The sequence below is a fragment of the Alexandromys fortis genome, unplaced genomic scaffold (genome assembly GCF_014885135.2).
Source record: "Alexandromys fortis isolate MF-2015 unplaced genomic scaffold, M_Fortis_MF-2015_v1.1 scaffold_172, whole genome shotgun sequence".
Taxonomy (NCBI): domain Eukaryota; kingdom Metazoa; phylum Chordata; class Mammalia; order Rodentia; family Cricetidae; genus Alexandromys; species Alexandromys fortis.
In genome coordinates this window covers 1,053,781-1,074,721 of record NW_026068061.1, presented here as the reverse complement: position 1 = coordinate 1,074,721, position 20,941 = coordinate 1,053,781, and the positions used below count along the sequence as shown (strand labels likewise).

Here is a 20,941-nt window from a genome sequence, read left to right as displayed (position 1 = left end):
AATTTTCAATAAATATTACTCAAAAATTAATGTAAATGTTTTCTCACACCTTGCAAAATAATGAGTATTTTTCTGTATTCATGTGTAACTTCTTTTCAAAGTTTACAGGAATTAGAAATGCTAATAGGTAAACAGTAAAGTTAATGATGTAATAATGCTATGTGATGGACCTTTTGGCCTTGTGTTGTTATTAAAATATAGCCGCACATTTTACATAAATTATCTAGGAGTCAGAGCATCAGTAGAACTATAAAAGTAAGTTATAAGGCCATGGAGTGGCCTGAAGTCAAATCAGATACTGGGTGGTTACTCCCACAAGCTTTGTGCCACCATTGCCTTTGCATATCTTGCAGGCAAGACTCCATTGCAGATCACAGGGTTTATGGGTATATTGGTGTATTGAACTCCCTAAAGGTAGGTCCTGATCATGTCAGGCAGTGTATCTTCAGAAATTACTGTTGTGTAGTATGTCTGTAAATGGACCATTGCCAATCTCAAAAATTGGGAATAAGTTTGATCACTGAAAGAGCATCATCAGACTAACAAACACACTTAAGCAGACATGTGAGGAGTCAAACTTCTCCTAATGATATATGCATTGGGATAGCTGCCTAACATATCACCCAGTGTACCTTCTGCAATATTAAGCACTGAGCCCTGATATGGTTTCTAGGACCTTTTCCCTTTCCAATCCTTTTGAAGCAGTTTGTCATTATTAAAATAAATCTATGATTTTTTAAAGACTCACAATACTGTTTTTACATGTATATATTTGACTATTTGAGGTTCTAAAGAATTATTCCCAGATAATATTTTAACTATTATAACTTGGACAAAAAATATTCCCTTGTGTAGCAGTCTTTCCAGAATTTTCCGTAGTCAGACATGTGGACTTTTTCTTATACCTTTTTCATCAGTAGGTGAAAGGCAAGAGAAATGGCTGGATGAACTCTTAAGTATCCCTCGAATATTCTAAATTGAATTGAAAGACTGTGAAAGTAGGCCTCTATTGATAACAGTGATGTAAAATAACTTACAAATGAGTGTTCTAGAGTTGAATTACTGCCACAAGCTAGAAATTAAACATTCATTTTCTCCCCTTAATTGAATATAGTTTTATCCTATAGTTTTTCTGTAGTCAAGTTAAAATTATATATGATGATCATGTTGTTCCTCACTAATGTAAAAATAGTATTTCTTTATAATAGAATGATAGCAAATGGTAGGTCTTCAAGCTGTGAATTTTGTCTTTTTAAATGTAATTCCTTGAGAAAGTAAAATGTTGATAGCCTTAATCCATGAGCCTGCAAACGGCCCATCCAGTCTGTGTCTAGGAATTGCTGCTCACAACAGAATGAAGATCGTGCCTGCCAGAATGTGGTTGTTCCTTTCCAGACTCCTCTGTTCTCTTTCCTCTTGCCATAGACAGCTGGTAAGCAAGTCATACCTCATTTCGCTTTCATTGACTTCTTTGTTTTAGGTAGAGTTGTTTCCGTTTAGGGTTCTCTTCCTTTTATGTAGACCTCTTTCCTTTTACATGACGTTCTCTTCATTTTACAGAATCTTCTTCCTGTCCTTTCCTCACCTCAAAGTTACACTCTGCCTCTGACTTCTAGGACAGGGTCTGTAAGAAACATTAGTGCACTCTCTTCAGTGCTCCTGTGTGACTTTTATTCTGTTACGGATGAAAAGTATCTGCACACTTTTTGCCATTTTCTCACTTAAATTTTATTACATAATTAATATCCAGTACTTTTCCCTCTACTTGAAAGGATACTGGTTTTGCTACTGCTAATTTTTGCTAGAGGTAAAATTTTGTGTTCTTTGGTAAGAATTCCCAGTGTTGATCTGCTGTCCATACCTATGAGTTTTCTACTTCATTCTAGATTGTTTCTACTACTCTACCCTATAGAAGCGCATGTTGTTTCCTGTTCTTGCTTGATTTTCATTTGGGGGATCAAACCCAGGACCCTAGGTCTGCCGTGTGAGTGCTGTGGTGCTGAGCTTTTCCCAGCCTCCACACTCTTCCTCATGCTTCCATCATCCCATCTCCCTTGCTCTAATGTGACAGTGCCTCTCTTGAGAAGGAAAACTGTCAAACCAGTGTAAGGAAGCCAGGGAAATTACACAATCAACACTTCATTTTCTTAATCATTGATTATTTCTGTTTGAAATATTGCTTACTCTGAATAAATCTTGTGATTTTTATTACTGTGTATAATACATACTTTATCATATATGTATGACAGAAGCAAACCTTGAATTCATGTAACTGAAACCAGTTTCATGTTTTAAGAAAAGAAACCACGTTCAATGTCTGTATAATAAAATATATTTGAATTGTATCTTGGTTGGGTGTTTTATATTTAGTTTTCTTTCTCTACATGTAGTTGTTCTGTTTTCTCTTCAGCAATCAATCACTGCTACTTTCAGATGTTCTCTGTTCTTTATGTGCAAGCTAAAACAGTATCATTCATGTTCATGTCTGTCGCTGTTATTCAACATGTTTTTTAAACTTATTATGTGATTCCACAGCAAGTGTTGGTGCTACTTTTATTTTGCCTTTGGTGGACAAGACTGTAGTTATTCAAGTTTTAGTTAGGTTCTTTTTTAAATGTTCAAATTCTTTATGAACTACACTGTGTAAAAGTACCTTGGAGTAAATACAGATCCAAGTGTCAAAACCCTCAGCAAAGATGACAGAAAAATAATGAGTGATCAAAAGTGTTAGGGTGTGTGACTTGCTGCACCAGTGGAAACTGCATACCAGTGAAATCAGAAAGCATTTCTCAGAGATCTGAGGGGCTAGGCAGATGGCCCAGTGCACCCACACAAGCATGTGGAACAGAATTTGTATCCTCAGACCCTGTATGAATGTGATATCCTGCTTGTGAATGCAGTTCTGGGGAGGCAGAAGCAAAGAATTCCAAGAGCAAGCCAGCTGGCTAGACAAGCCATATGGGTGAGCTCTGGGCTCAGTTGAGAGACTGCGTCAGTGGATAAAGTCCCTCACTTACTGTTCATCCTCTGTTATCTGGCTTCTACTTCCTCATTTCTTCAGAACTGTTCTAGCTCCTGTGACAGCTAAGACTCTAGTTCTTAAAGACACTTTTAATCCTTTATATGACTGCATTCTGTGAAAAAAAACTCTTATATTTGACCCTCCCCATGGCCTATCCTATAGTGAGGGCTGCTTACCAAGTCCAGTCTTTATCAAAACACCTGCACATGAACAGCTACTAGTCAATGACTTTGGAGGATTCAATTTTAAAATGAAAACCTAAGTTAGTATATACTTTTAATTGTAATAGTATCCACATCATTGTTAATTGCTAGTTTCTCAGGGGCTGTTATTAAAACAGTAAAATGTTTCAGGGAATAAGGTAGAGAATAAACAAGAAAGACTTCATACATTATCTTCAGACTTATACACACATACACGTGTTTGTGTATGCATGCATACATAAATACAGCCACCCATAAATACAAATAAATGCAGTAAGTAATTGAATGGTAAATAAATCAATAAAACTTTGAAAGAGAGAGAGAACTAGTTTAGTATTTATATTTAAAGATGTAGACTCCATTGTGAATTGCATGCTGAATGTCAGAATGTGGAATACATTTTGACCATTTTTATTTTGAAAGCTTTATAAGTAATATAGAACCAGTATATCACCCAAAAGTTCGGGATGGAGAGAAGGGGGGATAGAAGAAAGAGGGGGGGAGAAAAAGAAAGAGGGAGGGGTAGAGAGGGAGAGAGGAAGGGAGTACAAGAGAGGAAAGGGAGAAGTGTTTCAAAGGCATGTGTGTTTATCTTCTCAGTGTTCACTGCAATGCCTTGTTCTGCTGTGGTACAAAGTAATCCTGAAAAACCACTGTTATACTTTCTTAGCATTATTTATGCTCACTTGATAACTTGCAAGAAAATATTCAAGTTAAACACTTGCTACGATGATTTAGATGAAACTCTGTTTAGTTTGCAAGGACAGGAAAGAATATTCTGACTTTACGTGGCCTGGAAATAAGAAAGGAATGTCAGGAATAGAGACCATTCCTTTTGACTTAGAACCTTCATAGCCCCTAGTTTCTGCATATCTCTGTCTTCTGAGCAAACTAGTTTCTCAGGCATAGTCATCAAAATGGGGCCCATCACAGCCCCGAATCTAAGTTCTCTTTTAATGGGAATGGCTTTTTTTTTGATAAAAGAGAGATCCGAATGACTTAGCTAAGACTGATTTTGTTCTTTTGGACATTTTTTTGTTTCTATGAAAATCAGCTTAAGTCTGGAGAAGGATAGGGTATCAGGTTTTAGGATACACAACACTGCACATAAATTTAAATTTTATTTTGAAAGAAATATAGTAATATAGAAATTCTAATTTGAATGGCATCGATACATGTTTCTTAAAATTCAGTGCTTAAGTCAGAATTCCCAGGAATAGTAATTATTATTATTACTATTATTAGTAATAATTAGTAATAATATATTAGTATTAATAGTAATAATAATAGTATTAAAATGTAATAATATGTCATAAAGTTTTCACCTCCTCCAAAAGAGGGTATCACTGAACTATTATTAGAGGAACGAGTCTTGTCAGGGAAGTACCATGGTAACAGTGAGAAAATATTTTATCTGTTTATATTTTTATTGAATAGAAAATGATGTATTAAACTGTGCTTTATTTTTCCCTTGTGTTTATGACGTGCACGTGTGTGCATATTCAGCTTTCGCATGTGCGTGGGTGTACACATGTGAGTGGGCATGTACATGAATGACTAGAGAAGCTGATGTAAGGACTCATCCTCCATTACTCTACCACCTGACCCACTGAGTCTTCTCTGTCAGACTCTGAGTCACCTTCTGTCTGTCTCCTCAGCACTGAGGTCAGGCTGCCATGTCCACCCAGCATTTTATGATTCCTGGGCATCAGAACTCCAATCCGCATGCTTTAAGGGCAAGTACTTTAAGCACTGAGCTATTTCCCTAGCACTAAAAAATGGTTTTCTAAATTAGCATCTTAAAATTGCCATAATGGAAACAAATTCAAGTAGATTACAAATGGGAGCATATTATATTTTTAATATCATCAATAAAAGACCTGAAGAAGAGAAAGTAATAACTATAAAAATAAAACGAATAGACATCTAAAACATGACTAGCTAACAAGGGTTCCCACTGGCCTCATATTGGGCTCTGGGAGTCATCCAGTGAGCTTCAGAACAACAGGATAGGGGTCAATACCTGGAGCAGGCCATAGGAAGCAAGTCAGCTTTTGCGGAAATGAGTCAGCACACCCTTAGAGGAAAACTTCGAAGGTCAGCTTGAAAACATCAGTTAAAAGAAGAGAGCACTTGCTAGGCCGTGGTGGTACATGTCTTTAATCCCAGTACTTAGGAGGCAGAAGCAGGTGGCTCTCTGTGAGTTGAAGCCAGCCTGGACTACAGAGAGAGTTCTAGGATAGATTCGAAAGCTCCACAGAGAAACCCTGTCTCGAAAAACCAAGGGGGGGGGAGGGCGGGAGAGAGGAGAGAGACAGAGACAGAGACAGAGACAGACTCCAAGGGTGCCCTGGTAAGGTTAGATGGGGTAGAGCTATCCAGACCCCATGAGAAATTAAGAACAGTTCCCTTGCACCGAATAGAATCTACACTGAACAGCGGAAAGACAAAAGTAATGCAGAGAAAAATTGAAATAAACTGTTAAAGACAAAAGACTTAGTCTTAAACTTAGTTTATCACACTTTTTTTTTTGCTTTGGTTTGATTTTATTGTTGCTGTTTTGTTGCTTTTAGGTATTTTATTCTGCAGTCATTTGATCCTTTGTCCAGGGCAGCACATAACAGTGGGAATTACATGCAGAGAAGATTCTTACCTCTTGAGAAAGAGAGGAAGCTAAAATAAAGATAGTATGTAGGACAGTGGTACCATAGCCTATCCAGAGACATGTCCCACAGTTTTCCTAACTTCCTTCCACTAGACACCAAACACTAAAGATCTCATCACTTCCCTATAGTGCCAAAGGCTGGTGACAGAGCATTAAACCTGTGAGTATTTGGGTGACAAAGAAAATCCATACAGAAAAAAAAAAGAAACAAACAAACAAACAGCAAGGCAAAATCTGAGAAGCTGAAGGTAGAGGTCAAAAGTTATAGAAAAGTTTCTGAAATTTATGAAAACCCTTATCACATAAAGGAAAAGGATATTAATTTTATTTTTATATTAAAAATGATGAGAAAGAGAAGAAAAAATACATCAGAAACATGTTTCAATGAGCTAAAGAATTTAGAAAACGTCGAAGAAGTTAAAAGCTATTAAGATCAGAATTTAGCAATTATAACTCTGGAGAAAAGAATCACAAATAAAAATATTTGAAATGGCTTTTTCGCAACGGGTTTGCCTTCAGAACGCAGGTGTTGTGAAAACCACCGCTAATTCAAAGCCAAAATGGGAAAGGAAAAGACTCACATCAACATCGTCGTCATTGGACACGTCGATTCCGGCAAGTCCACTACAACCGGCCACCTGATCTACAAGTGTGGTGGAATCGACAAACGAACCATCGAGAAGTTTGAGAAGGAGGCTGCCGAGATGGGAAAAGGCTCCTTCAAGTATGCCTGGGTCTTGGACAAACTAAAAGCTGAGCGTGAGCGTGGTATCACTATTGACATCTCCCTGTGGAAGTTTGAGACCAGCAAGTACTATGTTACTATCATTGATGCCCCAGGACACAGAGACTTCATCAAAAACATGATTACAGGCACATCACAGGCTGACTGTGCTGTCCTGATTGTTGCTGCTGGTGTTGGTGAATTCGAAGCTGGTATTTCCAAGAATGGGCAGACCCGTGAGCATGCACTTCTGGCTTACACCCTGGGTGTGAAACAGCTAATTGTTGGTGTCAACAAAATGGATTCCACCGAGCCACCCTACAGCCAGAAGAGATATGAGGAAATTGTTAAGGAAGTCAGCACCTACATTAAGAAAATTGGCTACAACCCTGACACAGTAGCATTTGTGCCAATTTCTGGTTGGAATGGTGACAACATGCTGGAGCCAAGTGCTAATATGCCTTGGTTCAAGGGATGGAAAATCACTCGCAAAGATGGTAGTTCCAGTGGAACCACCCTGTTGGAAGCTTTGGATTGTATCCTGCCACCAACTCGTCCAACTGACAAGCCTCTGCGACTGCCCCTCCAGGATGTCTATAAAATTGGTGGCATTGGGACTGTCCCTGTGGGCCGAGTGGAGACCGGTGTTTTGAAACCTGGCATGGTGGTGACCTTTGCTCCAGTCAATGTGACTACAGAAGTAAAGTCTGTTGAAATGCACCATGAAGCTTTGAGTGAAGCTCTTCCTGGGGACAACGTGGGCTTCAATGTGAAGAACGTGTCTGTCAAAGATGTTAGACGTGGCAACGTTGCTGGTGACAGCAAAAATGACCCACCAATGGAAGCTGCTGGCTTCACTGCTCAGGTGATTATCCTGAACCACCCAGGCCAAATTAGTGCTGGCTATGCTCCTGTACTAGATTGTCACACAGCTCACATAGCATGCAAGTTTGCTGAGCTTAAAGAAAAGATTGATCGTCGTTCTGGCAAGAAGCTGGAAGATGGCCCGAAATTCTTGAAATCTGGTGATGCAGCCATTGTTGATATGGTTCCCGGCAAGCCCATGTGTGTCGAGAGCTTCTATGACTATCCTCCACTGGGTCGTTTTGCTGTTCGTGACATGAGGCAGACAGTTGCTGTGGGTGTCATCAAAGCTGTGGACAAGAAGGCTGCTGGAGCTGGCAAGGTCACCAAGTCTGCCCAGAAAGCTCAGAAGGCTAAATGAATATTATCCCTAACACCTGCCACCCCAGTCTTAATCAGTGGTGGAAGAACGGTCTCAGAACTGTTTGTCTCAATTGGCCATTTAAGTTTAATAGTGAAAGACTGGTTAATGATAACAATGCATCGTAAAACCTTCAGAAGGAAAGGAGAATGTTTTGTGGACCATTTTTTTGTGTGTGTGGCAGTTTTAAGTTATTAGTTTTCAAAATCAGTACTTTTTAATGGAAACAACTTGACCAAAAATCTGTCACAGAATTTTGAGACCCATTAAAACAAGTTTAATGAGAAAAAAAAATATTTGAAATGGAGTTAGAAAAAAATATAACTGATAAAAATCAATGGATAAGGCTATAAAAGCACAAGAAGAGGAAGGAGCAATATAAAGACCAAAAATCTAATAACGAAAAAGACAAGAAAGCCAGCAGCATGTGATCCCAGTGTGTGACAGTGATGGGCAGTGCAGTAGAAGTCTCTTAGAGAACAAAAGGGCAATTAAATTCGCTCGTCATTATGTACACATGATACTAGCAGGAAACCCAAGAAATATGACTTCAGATGCTTCAAACACGATAAATATATCTTAAATTAGACGTGAGAGATCAAGAGGGAGTATTATATTCTGCACATAAAAATTGGTCACTTTTTCCTAAATACCACTCTCAATTGATCCAGAAAAATCTTTGATAAATTTTGCTACTCTTTCATTATAAAAATGCTAAGAGGAAAATTAGATAACAAACAAAACTATCTCAACATAATTAAGGCTTCACAAAATACCTAGAGCTTCATTCCTAAGCTATGGGACAGTGCTGAATGTTTTCTCTCTGCGTTCTAGTGTATTAGAATGATTTCACTTCTGTTTGATATACTGTGAGTGTTCATCAGGGTGTCTGTGCAAGGTGAAGATTTACACTACATTGGACAGGAAGAAATAAAATCTGTCTCTGTTCTCATTGAATACCTGTGTAGAATACCACTTAGAATTAATGAATGGGCTTAGCCAACTTACAGGACACACATTGTCTGTCTGTCTTTATCATTTACACTGAGCAGCCTGCAAAAGAAACCAAACATGGTTGCAGTTATAGTATCATTTAGAAGAATGGACTGCTTAGACCTAAATATACCACTGTGGTAAGATTTGTATTATGCAGACTTCAAAAATTACTGAAATTAAAGGCATTTCAAATGGTCATAGATTGTAGAGTTAATATTAGGATGCCAGTACTACCCAGGTGGTCGTTGGGTAGTATTTGCCAGTACTGTGACAATTATTGTCAAAAAATCATAATAGTAAAAAATAGAAAAAAAGCTGGACTGTTGAAGCTTAGTGATGTAAACACTAACTACGGTATTGCAGTAATCAAAACCAGTGTTGATGGGACTAGAGCATCAGAGAAGTAACATGAGCTTTTCTGTTTAGCTTTTGTGTTTTAGATTTTGGAGAACTCAGCCATCTTTCAGTCTCTGACTCTTCAGTGCTGGGGTGGCAGGTGTGAATTACTATTCATAGTTGCTTTTAAGAAAAATTCTAAACACTTGCCCTGGATTTCCTTTTTCTCATGATGGAATATCAGTGGAGTGGACTTGCCTTCCTCTTGTTACCACTAGAATACTTGACCCAGTGTGTGAATCTAAAAGTTTTATACATTGAACAGGAGGCCGTAGAGAACTTTACACCATAGCAGAAGGCAGCTGACTAGGAATCATTGAATGGGCTCTGATTTCTGTGACATAACTTTCTGGAAACATTTTCTAGATTTCCGTATAGTGAAGATGTTCTCAGGCGATTCATAGTAGCTTTGCTGAGGTGAGATAGTATTTTAGGTTTGAGGAAGCTGTAAGCAAGTTTTGTAGACAGGGGAGCTACTCTTTCAACTAGCTTTGAAAAGCTGTGTGGCACCTTAAATCTTTGAAGCTGTGAATACGTAGGTACAGTAGCCACAAAGCTCCATGTCTTTATTGGACAGTTTCTATCCTGCAAGGTTGGGAAATGTTCAATCTCTGCCTAATCAGCATTCAGTTGTCACTGCTCACCAGGCCAGAAGGATGACGATGCTGACATAGTTACAGTTATTTCCATAGCAGAGCATACTCTAGATCATTCTTATCTAGACTCACTCCAAAATAAACAAACCAACCTTTGGTAATGGACTCCACAGATTAAATAGTTTCACCCACAGTTTAATTGTGAAAACACAGCCCAATATGTATTGAAGAATATAACAAAATGCAAGGATTGCCCAGTGTAGTATCCACATTGCCTTCATCCAAACAAAATTGTTGGATATGAGATGAAGTAGCAGTGAAATTTAACACATTTTGTACGAGAATTTTGTTAGAAAAGACAGAAAGGGATGTCTAAAAGAAAAGGGAGAGAAGTCATGAGACAATGTAGAAAGAAAGAGACCATTTACGGTAAGATAGAAATCTGAGAGTTTGAAAATAAAATCTGAAATGTGAATTAACATGAAGTGTTTGACAGCCTTTTATCCTAATAGGCAAACATAAGTGCTCGTAAAGATAATCAATTGATTTTTTTTTTCCCAGATGAAGCAGAAGAAAAAGAACTAAGATAATAGAACCGAGCCATAAGAACTGCTGTTCAGGAACCCACATTGCAACAGAAAAAGTACCAATCATGGGCTGGTAGGATAAGTAGGATCAGGAAATCAAGAGCTATGTACTAAGTTCCAGGCTTGCTTGAGAACCTGTCTCAAAAGAAAAAATAATATTATATATTTTACACTATGTTTGTCTAAGGAAGTAAGAGGGAAGGGGTTAAAGGGAGAAAAAGGTGATAGAATAATAGGCAAATAATTGAAAGCTATAAATCCTAAGGTTTATGAAAATCAGCCACCAGCTGGATCAAGACTAACACTAGAACACCACGTAATAAAAAAAAATTCAAAGACCGTTTTAAAGACGACATTTCAAAATAACTCACTGATGAAAAGCAGGCACCAACTCAGTTAAAAGTGACTTGAACACAACATTTGGTCCATGATATCCGAGGCCCAGAAGCACCTGGAAAGGTCAACGTCATTAGCAAGTAGTCATGTGTAACAGTCACTCACCACTACAAACACATGGAAATTGTTAAAACAAAGCATAGACTATAGCAAGAATTGGAGAAAGTAAGGTACCACCGACAGAGTCATCCACGGCTTTCATCATGGCTTTGAGGATGCAAAATGATCCCCTAGGAAAATGGTTTAGTTTCTCTGAGCTAAACAAACACTTGCTGTATAAACCTGTAATCTCATTCTTAGGTATTTTCCCACGGGAAATAAAATTTTCTTCTCATACAAAGTCATGTAAGTGAATTTTGGAGCAGTTATGATTGTGATAATGGCTAGAAAAATGAGAATGTCCTTTAACCCTATTTGGATGAATTTGAAAGGAACTAATCACAAAAAGCAGTTCTATTAATTTGCATATTTTATATTCTCAAAGAAACAAGCTCAGTGATAGGTAATACATCAGGGATCCCCAGGGACTAACAATGAGGAAAAGACTTCACTGTGTGAGATCTCTTGGGCAGGGGACTGTTCTGATCATGATGACATCTCATACGTTAATGTTCATGTTAAGTTTCTCAGCATGAAAAGATACTTGTACAATGAAAACCAAAAGTCATTGTTGGAAGAAATAAAAATGTAAGTATTAAGCGTCAAAATGACTGAAAGCTTTACTGTTGTTAAAGCATCAAGTACTGTCTCAATCAAGTACTGTCTCAATTAGCCCTAGCATCAAGTACTATCTCAGTTAGCCCTAGCAGCAAGTACTTTCTCAGCCCACAGTTCGTTGCTCTAGTCATAAAAATCTGTCTCTTACGTAGAAATAGAAAAATTAGTTGTAAAATCCAGTTGAATTCATTGGTCAATAATAGCAGAGGGCTGTGACACACCATTTTAGCTGACACATTGTGCGTTCAGATAGAGAATGAAGACATGTTTAGAGGACATTTGTGCATATGCTATACTTTGAACCAAATGGACATCACCTCCCCCTCTCTCTTTCTCTCTCTCTGACACACACAGACAGTGTGGCAGAGGGAGAACAGTAACACATTCATGTACTAAGTGAAGAATTTATGTTGTTCTCCACAGTCGAGGGAGCATAGTCCAAGCTAGATGACATTTAGGGCAAAACAAGTCATAACAAAAATAGGAATGCTCAGAGGATGATCATTTATGAGTGTAAAGTATAAAACTAAAGTGAATTTCACAAACACCGAAACTCAACATGCTCCTGACAACCAGCACGTCATCGAGCAACATTCAGAGGAAATTTTAAATTCGCTTGAGAAGACAGGAAAAGGAGATTGCAATGTATGGAAACTCACTGGCTACTGCAAAGAGCAGGTTTAAAAGGGAAGTCTATAGATCTAAGTACATTCACAAAAGGTGAGGGAGCTTAGGTGTGTTATTAGACTACAACACAACAAAAATTGTAAAAAGTTTATGTCTTGTAAAATTAAAAGAGCAATGTTATTAAAAGCAAAATGTTGATTTTAAAAACAGTAAAAAAACATGGACAAAAGGAATAATCTTGAAAGGGGCAGAACATTCACAAAAATGAAATGTGTGAGCATGTAAATATTTTTGGTTTTTCAAGATAGAGTCTTTCTGTGTAGCCCTGGCTGTTCTGGAACTCACTCTGTAGATCAGGCTGCCTCAGACTCGCAAAGATCCACCTGCTTCTGCCTCCCAAGTGCTGGGATTTTAGGTGTGCACCACCACTACCCGGCTAAACTTATTTAGTGAAGTAGTCATGGGCATTTTGGTGTATGTGGCTGTAAAAATCTCTTAGGAAAGTGAAACTTTTGATTTGAGACCCAAAGGCATGGAGACCTGATGGTCCAGACACCAGTGGTAGAGGCAAATGATAGGATGAGGATCTAAGATTAAGGTAGCTGTCTTAATTACTGTTACTGATTAGCTAATTGAAGTGGGATTTTACCATGCTTAGCAGGCATAGTTGGAAAAATAGCAAACTCAGCCTGAAACAGCTACGACACTCCATTTCAGAAAGACCTCTGTTGAGTTTGCTGGGGAGTTTGCAGCATAGTAAACTCAGCAAGGACATGGAGACTGAACTCTCATTTAGCTTCAGCACCATTCTGCCAAACTTTGGGAAAGGTCTTCTGAATCTGTATTCAGGGAAGGAGACATGGATCTAACTCAGAATCTGCATGGGAATTTGAACACTTGTTGCAAAATGCTAATCAGACAAGAGAAGGTTGCACTATAGTTGGGCCAGCACTAGCAGCCAGAAGCCTGAAGAACTTTCTGGAAGTATGCTTAGCTACTGAGATTTCACCTGTGAACGAACAGCCCGAACAGACCACATCTGTAACTGGATCTCCACAAGGAAGGCCCAGAGTCGGGATATAACTTCTGAAAGCCAGGTGACAAACAGGTTTGAATGTTTTCAAACTCTGTACCTACTTTCTATCTCTGTGTCTCCTTTCTTTGTCTCTTTTATGCACTTCTGTGTTCATTTCCCTCTCCCAGAAAACATAGGCTGGTCAGATTTGTGATTACAGATCTCTGTACCCCCTACCTCTCATAAACGGGAATGACATACTTCATTTGGTTTATGTATATATCCTTAATTCTCCCTTTCCAATCAACCTTTTCTGAATTCTGTCTCACCCCAACCTCCTTTGCTCCTACTATTGCCACTTTTCTATGTTTATATCTTCTTTCTTTCCATTTCCTTCTTTTTTGATATTAATCACTAGCTTTATCAATAGTGTTCTTTTCCTTTCCATTCATACCAAAATAATTAATATATTAGTATACAAACTGTCAGTCTCCCTTTACTTAATAAAATGGTTGGCATTTATGGGGTGATTAAATTGTTATCGATGGCTTACTTTTAGACTACCTTTTGATAGTGATTGCTTTTGCAAATAATATTATAATCATTGGGGAGAGCTGGAAATCAAGCCTCTCCCACAACCATCAGTGTGTCAGAAGAAAAACAACACCAGAACCCTATGAAAGCCAAACTCTCTTGAAGAACGTAAACATCCTTCCAAAAGAAGAATGATTTAAAATACTTAAAATAAATACAGTGTTTTCTGGCTTCGGAAGGGCAATCCTTAGCACAAAATACAAATAATAGAAAAATGAACTCAACACAATTCTTAAAAACAATACTAATCCCATAGTCTCACCAGTGAGACTGAATTGCTTAACATTCCAGAAGTACTCAAGAAAAGAATGAAAACTGTATTCAAACAACTTAAAGAACATGATTCCTGATGAAAATATAAAAACAAGAGCTAAATGCTGAATAAAATGAACTCAATACAGTATATAAGTCTTCAATGACTTCTTCAATAAAAAAGGGAAATACTTGAAATGAAAAGCACAGTGTATCAAAACAATGGTTCTGTGGAAAACTTCACCACTATTCTGGATCAAGGAAAGAATATCTGGCATGAAGACAAAGTAGAGGAATTGGAACATTTAAACAAAGACAACGATTAATAAAACAATTTTACCAATACTCTTAATATCTACAAGGCACAATGTAAAGAAAGACCAAATCTAAGAACCATGGGGAGAGTATTTCAAGGCATAGAATATATTTTCTCTAAAATCAGAGCAGAAACTTTCCCACAATTGAAGAAATAAATGCAAATCCAGATATAGAAGGCATTTAGAACATTAGATAGCACCAAATGAGACTAGCTGTAAGGATACAGATGAATCCGGACAGAATCATAGTGGGTGATTTCTGCACATCTCAAAATATAATTCAGTGTATCTTTAAATGTCAGAGAAACATCTGAATTACATGACATCATAAATCAGACTTAACAAAAACCATTAAAATATCTATCCAAACACTGAAGAATACACATTTATCTTAGCAGCCTACAGAGCTTTTTAAGTAGATTGTAAAACACAAAGTAAAGCTTAGCAAACAGAAAAATTGAAGTGATTTCCTCTAGATGTTCACAGTAGAATACAACTAAACATCTCAAATAGAACACAATGAAAGCAATCATAAAATAGAAGTATATTTCTCCAAATGCCTGTCTGAGATCTCAGGTAAACAACTCAATAATATACTTCAGGGCATTGGGAAAACAAGACCAAGTCAAACTCCAAATTAGTAGTCAGAAAGCAATAATTAAGATCAAGGCAGAAGCTGATGGAGTTTAAGAATAAACAGAATCAAGATAACAAATTCTGTACCTCTGAAAAGAATTCCATTGTGTGTATGTACCACATTTTCATTATCCACTCATTACTTAAAGGACATTTATGTTGTTTCCATTTTCCAGCTGTTGTGAATAGAGCAGCAGTGAACATGACTACATTTTGGTGGAATGGAATGTCAAGTTCTTTGGACATAATCCAAGGAATAGTATAGGTGGGCCATATGGTAGATCTTCTTTTAGGTTTTTTTGGCTTGGTTTTTTTTTTTTTTTGCTTTTGTTTGTTTGTTTTTTTGACAAGTCTTCTCATAGATTTTCATCATGGCTTCACCAGTTTACAATTCAACCAAAAGTTATCATTGTTTTCTTGTTAGCATTTCTGGCCTGGGTATGAAATCTCAAACTAGTTTTATATTGTATATATCTATTTTCTAAGAATGTTTAATAATTTTAAAGATATTTATTTCTTAGCCATTTTCTTTCTTCTTTTGAAGACATTTTCTTTAGATTCATGGCTAATTTTTTTTAAATTGAGTCACATGGTATTTTTTTGTTTTTATTTTTTTTAGTTCTTTGTATATTCTGGATATTAATTCTCTACCAGATATATCCCTGGCAAAGATTATGTGTCCCTCTGTTGGATTCCTCTTTATCCAGTTCATTGTTTCCTTTACTGTACAGAAGTTTTTTAGTTTATCAAAGTCTTGTCAATTTTTGGTATTCCTGAGAACATAAGGTCCTGTTCAGAAAGTCATTTTCTACATCTATGTCTTTTAGAATATTGCCAGTATATTTCTTCCAGTAGTGTTTTTTTTTTTTTTTGATTTTTCGAGACAGGGTTTCTCCGTAGCTTTTGGTTCCTGTCCTGGAACTAGCTCTTGTAGACCACGCTGGCCTCGAACTCAGAGAGATCTGCCTGCCTCTGCCTCCCAAGTGCTGGGATTAAAGGCGTGCGCCACCACTGCCCGGCTTCTTCCAGTAGTTCTAAAGCTTCAGGATTCATATTGAAGTCTTTGACTTATTTGGAGTTGATTTTTGTACAGCATGATAGATACAGATCTAATGTTATTTCTCTACTTTTGGACATTGTTTCCCCAGAAACATTTGTTGAAAATTCTTTCCTCCAAGTGTGTGATTTTAGCATCTATATCAAAATCAGATGGCTGTATCTATATGAATTTATGCTTATGTTTTTGTGCTAGGATTCTATCCTGGAGGTAATCAACAACTGTCTAATTGGACTTAAGGTACTGATCAGTCAGAGAGAATTCTCACCTGTAACTATAAACCTAGCTAACTACTTAGACTGATGCAAGGTTATGGACTCTAGTAGAAAACCTACTACTGCTGACTAACCCAGTATATTTCCCAACTACATTCTAAATACTTAACCTTATATCCACAGATAATTGTAACTCTCACTCCCATCAAAGAAGCTTTCTTTTTACAAAGGATAGAGATTTTGGCATAAATTCAGGAATTGTCAAAAAATGCAGAGGACTATACACTGTGGATACTCAAACCAATAGATAATGGCCACAGTGCACCCCATATAACTAAGCCTGAGAATAACACAAAAGAAAGAATGGAAAGACTACAAAAGCCAGAAGATAGGGCATCTATTAGGAGAGTGTTGTCTATAAATGTTGGGAAAGCTTAATCCATGCAGACTGAAAAAATACCATCATCTAAACAAGGCGTGCATAATAAGAACATGTTGCCATGTCAATGCAGATGGAGGACATCTAGGACTCCACTGCTAGATGAAGAGTGACTGACAACTAAAATTGCTGCTGAAAAAGGAATTCCAGTCTTCTCCAGGAATGAGCATTTCGATAGGTTATTCAATCTCATGTGGTCAACTGTAAACACTTATACATATAAGCAACACTAAAGGGACTTCACAGGTTTTGTTTGTGTGTGTGTGTGTGTGTGTGTGTGTGTGTGTGTGTGTGTGTGGTGTAAAACAAGAATAATTGAAGAAGAGTCCAGTAACTTGAAAGAGATTGAAGGGGACACAGGGGGGTTGGAAGTGAGGAGAGGGAATGCATAGTGGAAATGATATAATACTATCTATAAAATTCCCAAAAGTTGAGAGTTAAATTAATAAAAAGTGCAAGATTCTAAGTCTTTTCCCAAAATGGAGTTCTTTCTAGAAAAAATAATAACATCAAATTCATAAGTAAAATAACTAAAATAAAACTCACACTAATTAAATCTGAGGTGGAAAGGAAGCCATTATGATTGATGCTAATAATATTCAGACAATTATTAGATCCTACCTTGAAATTTTATATTCTATTGAATTTTATAATATGAGATGCATGAATGAATTTTAGATGCATATCACTTAACAAAATCAAATTAATGAGATCTTTAAAACAGTTCCATCTATAACAAGCAAGGAAAATGAGGCAGTAGTAGGAAATCTCTCCAATAAAATATAAGTCCAGATGAATTCACTCCTGAATTCTTTCAAATTTCAAGGCAGAAGAAACACAATTTTTATTAACACAAACAGCATACATATGACCAGACAATTATTAAAAAAAAGACATTAAAAAGGAACTTTTTGACATTAGTATAAAAACAGATCCAAGTTTAAAATTTTGATAATGCCAGTAAAATCCAAGTTCTTAGAGCTCATGCTCTAATAGTAAAAGATCTCAAAGAAAATGTAAGACCTTTCTACTGTTTTCCAGTAACTTTCGGATTGTGAATGACATCTACCCAAATTGAATTTTAAATAACAGTACGACTACATACAGACATGTACATGTAGACATTTTCTTGGGCTGTCAGAATGCCTCCTTTTGTCTCTAGTTTCAGGCTTTGAGGTCAGACCAAGGACAAGTTGGCTTTGACCATTACTCTCCCGTCTGTCTTTACTGGGTGTCAAAATACAGTTTTCCACATACAGATACTTCTTAATTAAGTGGGGTTCCCACAACTTAGAGAGACTCTGGATAACAAGAAAAACAATCCATTAAGGACTAGTTCTTTCTAAAGAAGCCTGATTAAAAATTAGACAAGAATAAACATTTGACAGGACTTCTACACCTGCCCCTTCATTTTTGTATTGTTCACAATATGCATGGAAAGTTGGTAATTTTAATAGATTAAAAAATTTCCAATTTTTAAGTAACTTAGAACATGTTGTTTTGGAGATTTTTTTTGTATATATAGCTAAGTCCTGTTTATCGAAAAAGATTGACTAGTTGTCCATGGTAGGTTCAGGTGCAGTTAAATTCAGAACACTATAAACCATAGCTGCTAGCTAGTTATATTTCACTGTTTTTTTGTAATAATTTTCAAAATTTGTAGATCATTGACTAAGTTGAAAAATCTAGATTTAAAATATTTTAAATGACATAAAAATAATATGCATTATGATTTTTAATTAAAGTTTCCAGAATTCTTCAAATATTTTGCACATTTATTGATCTTTCTGGTGTTCAGAACTCACTGCATTGAGATTTTTACAAATTACCCTCTATATAAATCCTTTGCTTCTTTCCGCAGTCTCTGAATTCCTACTGGCAGAATTTTAGGAACTGGAAGCTTTTGTTATTAGACAAAGCCTTATAAATTGGAAAAAAGAATCCTCCATTATTTCAGCCATTCCCACTCTAGCTTTATGTTTCTTCCTCTGCAGAAATCCATGTTCCAGAAATTCACGTTTGCAGAGTATCTCTCGTACCCTGTAACCATTTGCTATCCCAGATGCTGTTCTGATTACTTTCCTGCAGATGGTGTTCACTACTTGTGCCCTCAGACATTGTTGTGCCGTATAAGCTTCCTATTTGGACTGAAGATGATAAGGTCATGATTGCATTTTCGATTTTTTTTTTTTACTAGCAAGATAATGCAAACCATGGCTTGTGCTATTTTTTTCCATGCATAATAAGAACTTGATCAGCAAGGATCTTTTTGTTGTATTTTACTGATTTTTCAGGTTAGCTGTGCTAAAGCTATGGGATGCTCCCCTGAGGCGGTTCTAGGTTCCCCTGTTTTCATTATTTGTTTGCTGTGTGCACATCAACTCCTGTAGAATTGGTTTTCTCTATGTGAAAACAGGACTTGTGATTCATGGTGCCTGCACATGCTGTCATCTTCTTCCCTAACAGGTTCTTCTCTCTGCTTCATGTGGTCGTTCTTATCCTACCAAGTCCAACCAAAGATATTTTCCTCATTAAACTTGTAATTATTTTAACTTTAAGACTGTTTATTTAAAAAACTTAAAGGAATTTAAACAGCAGAACAGCAAAGCATCTAATGGAAAGTTATACTAACAATGATGCTTTCTTTTTACATACTTGTTTTATAATGGAGAGAATGCTTGAGACTAGGTTCACTCTCAGAAAATACCTTTTTTAGTTAGACATCCTGTTTCACAAATTAAAGCATTTTTTATTGCTGGTCTCAGAATAATCCTCTTATCACTCCCCCTACAAATTAATGACCACCCATAATTCCTGTTGATTCCCGTTAGTGCCACTGTTTTCTTTTCCTGACAAGGAATTAATTAAAACATTATTTATCTGGATCACTGAACCAACGTCCTAAAATTCTGCTGATATGGGCTTTGCTGTCCTCTCTGAAAACTGGTCAGTGCATTTGTCTGGGTCGTCCACTAGAATTGAGGCCTCTCTAGGAAGTAGGACTTACCTGTTTCATTTGTGCCTTGGCACATTATTTAATAGTATTGTTTTAACTATTTAAAGTATTGTTTTAGATATTAAAATCACCAGATGTCTTTAGTTCTTGAAAACTACAGATCGTGATAGGTATACTTCATGTACATATAGTTTCAAAAGAGAACTATCTCTTGTTCTAAGATTAATTAGAATGAATAGAAAGTTCTGTTTACTTTTAGTTGCTATGTTCTAATATTTTATGCTATGTCCACATGGACACTTGTATATAAAATTCTATGAATGATTATTGGGCCACTGGTTTAAAATATAAATTGACTCTAAAATCTTACTCTGAATTATAACTAGATTTGAACTGGACATAGGGTATTTTGGTTAGACAGGGTAATTTTTACAGTTTTGCTCATTGCTATTGTGTATATATAATGATGTGTGGGTATGTGCTCACCGTGAAGCACATGTAGGAGGTAAGATGATACCTTTATGAAGTTGGTTCTTCTCTTATACTTTTATTTGAGTTCCAAGGATGAAGCTCAGTTCATCAGGTTTATGCCTTTTCCTGTGGATCCATCTCACAGACCACAATTATACAAAATAATTTAATTCATAATTAAATTAATAGCAATATGATTTATATTTTGTTTACACTTTATGTCATATCATGTCAATAAGTTCTTTCTTTAATAGAATATGAAATTATAATTTCTGTGACATTTAAGACTATTTATAATGTTATATAACTTAATCTGCTAGACAACATTTTGTTGCTAATATTGAATAAAAGCAGACTCATTGCTCACCTTTAGTGTTTTTGTTTTAATGTTACATTTACCAAAGAAGCTTAGTGTGGGTAAAGTCTGAGAACTCACTGCTCTGAACACCCAGTTTATGAAGGTCTAGTTTATTTTCTCAGATTGTGTCCACAATTCAAGTCTGTAGTAGTTGGATAGGGCTAAGGGACTCTTGAAAGTAAACAAGTTCACTTGACTAGCCTCTTCTACTTGAGCCTCCTTAAATTGAAAGCTTTTTCCTTTTATGCTTTCATCACAATGATTAGCAAGTAGTTTCCTTTTAGTAATTCTTAGCCTTTTATCTTTAACTTTATGAAAGCTTTATGAAGAAAAGAAAGTGATACCTGGCATTCACATTCATCATGGTTTATTAATGCATTTGAAAAAAAACTTATTTGTTATAGAAACATAAAGACCCTAAGGGTTCATAATGACTGTTAGAGAAACTTTGAACTTATTTATATTTCAGAACTATAT

At 36.5% G+C, this 20,941-nt stretch overlaps 2 protein-coding genes across 5 annotated transcripts in view; both read left to right on the top strand.

Annotated features, from left to right (window-relative positions):
• The window catches only part of Nbea (neurobeachin), a 467,863-nt gene that overhangs the window by 194,175 nt on the left and 252,747 nt on the right, over positions 1-20,941 (top strand). The gene's annotated exons all lie outside the window — the stretch shown is intronic.
• LOC126487441 (elongation factor 1-alpha 1-like) lies at positions 6,377-8,133 on the top strand. Its single transcript, XM_050120189.1, has one exon. The coding sequence runs from the start codon at positions 6,451-6,453 to the stop codon at positions 7,837-7,839; it is 1,389 nt and encodes a 462-aa protein (XP_049976146.1). The 5' UTR covers positions 6,377-6,450; the 3' UTR covers positions 7,840-8,133.

What these genes read in the sequence shown, in the direction of transcription:
- LOC126487441 (XM_050120189.1), top strand. Translation starts at nt 6,451, where the DNA reads ATGGGAAAGGAAAAGACTCACATCAACATCGTCGTCATTGGACACGTC.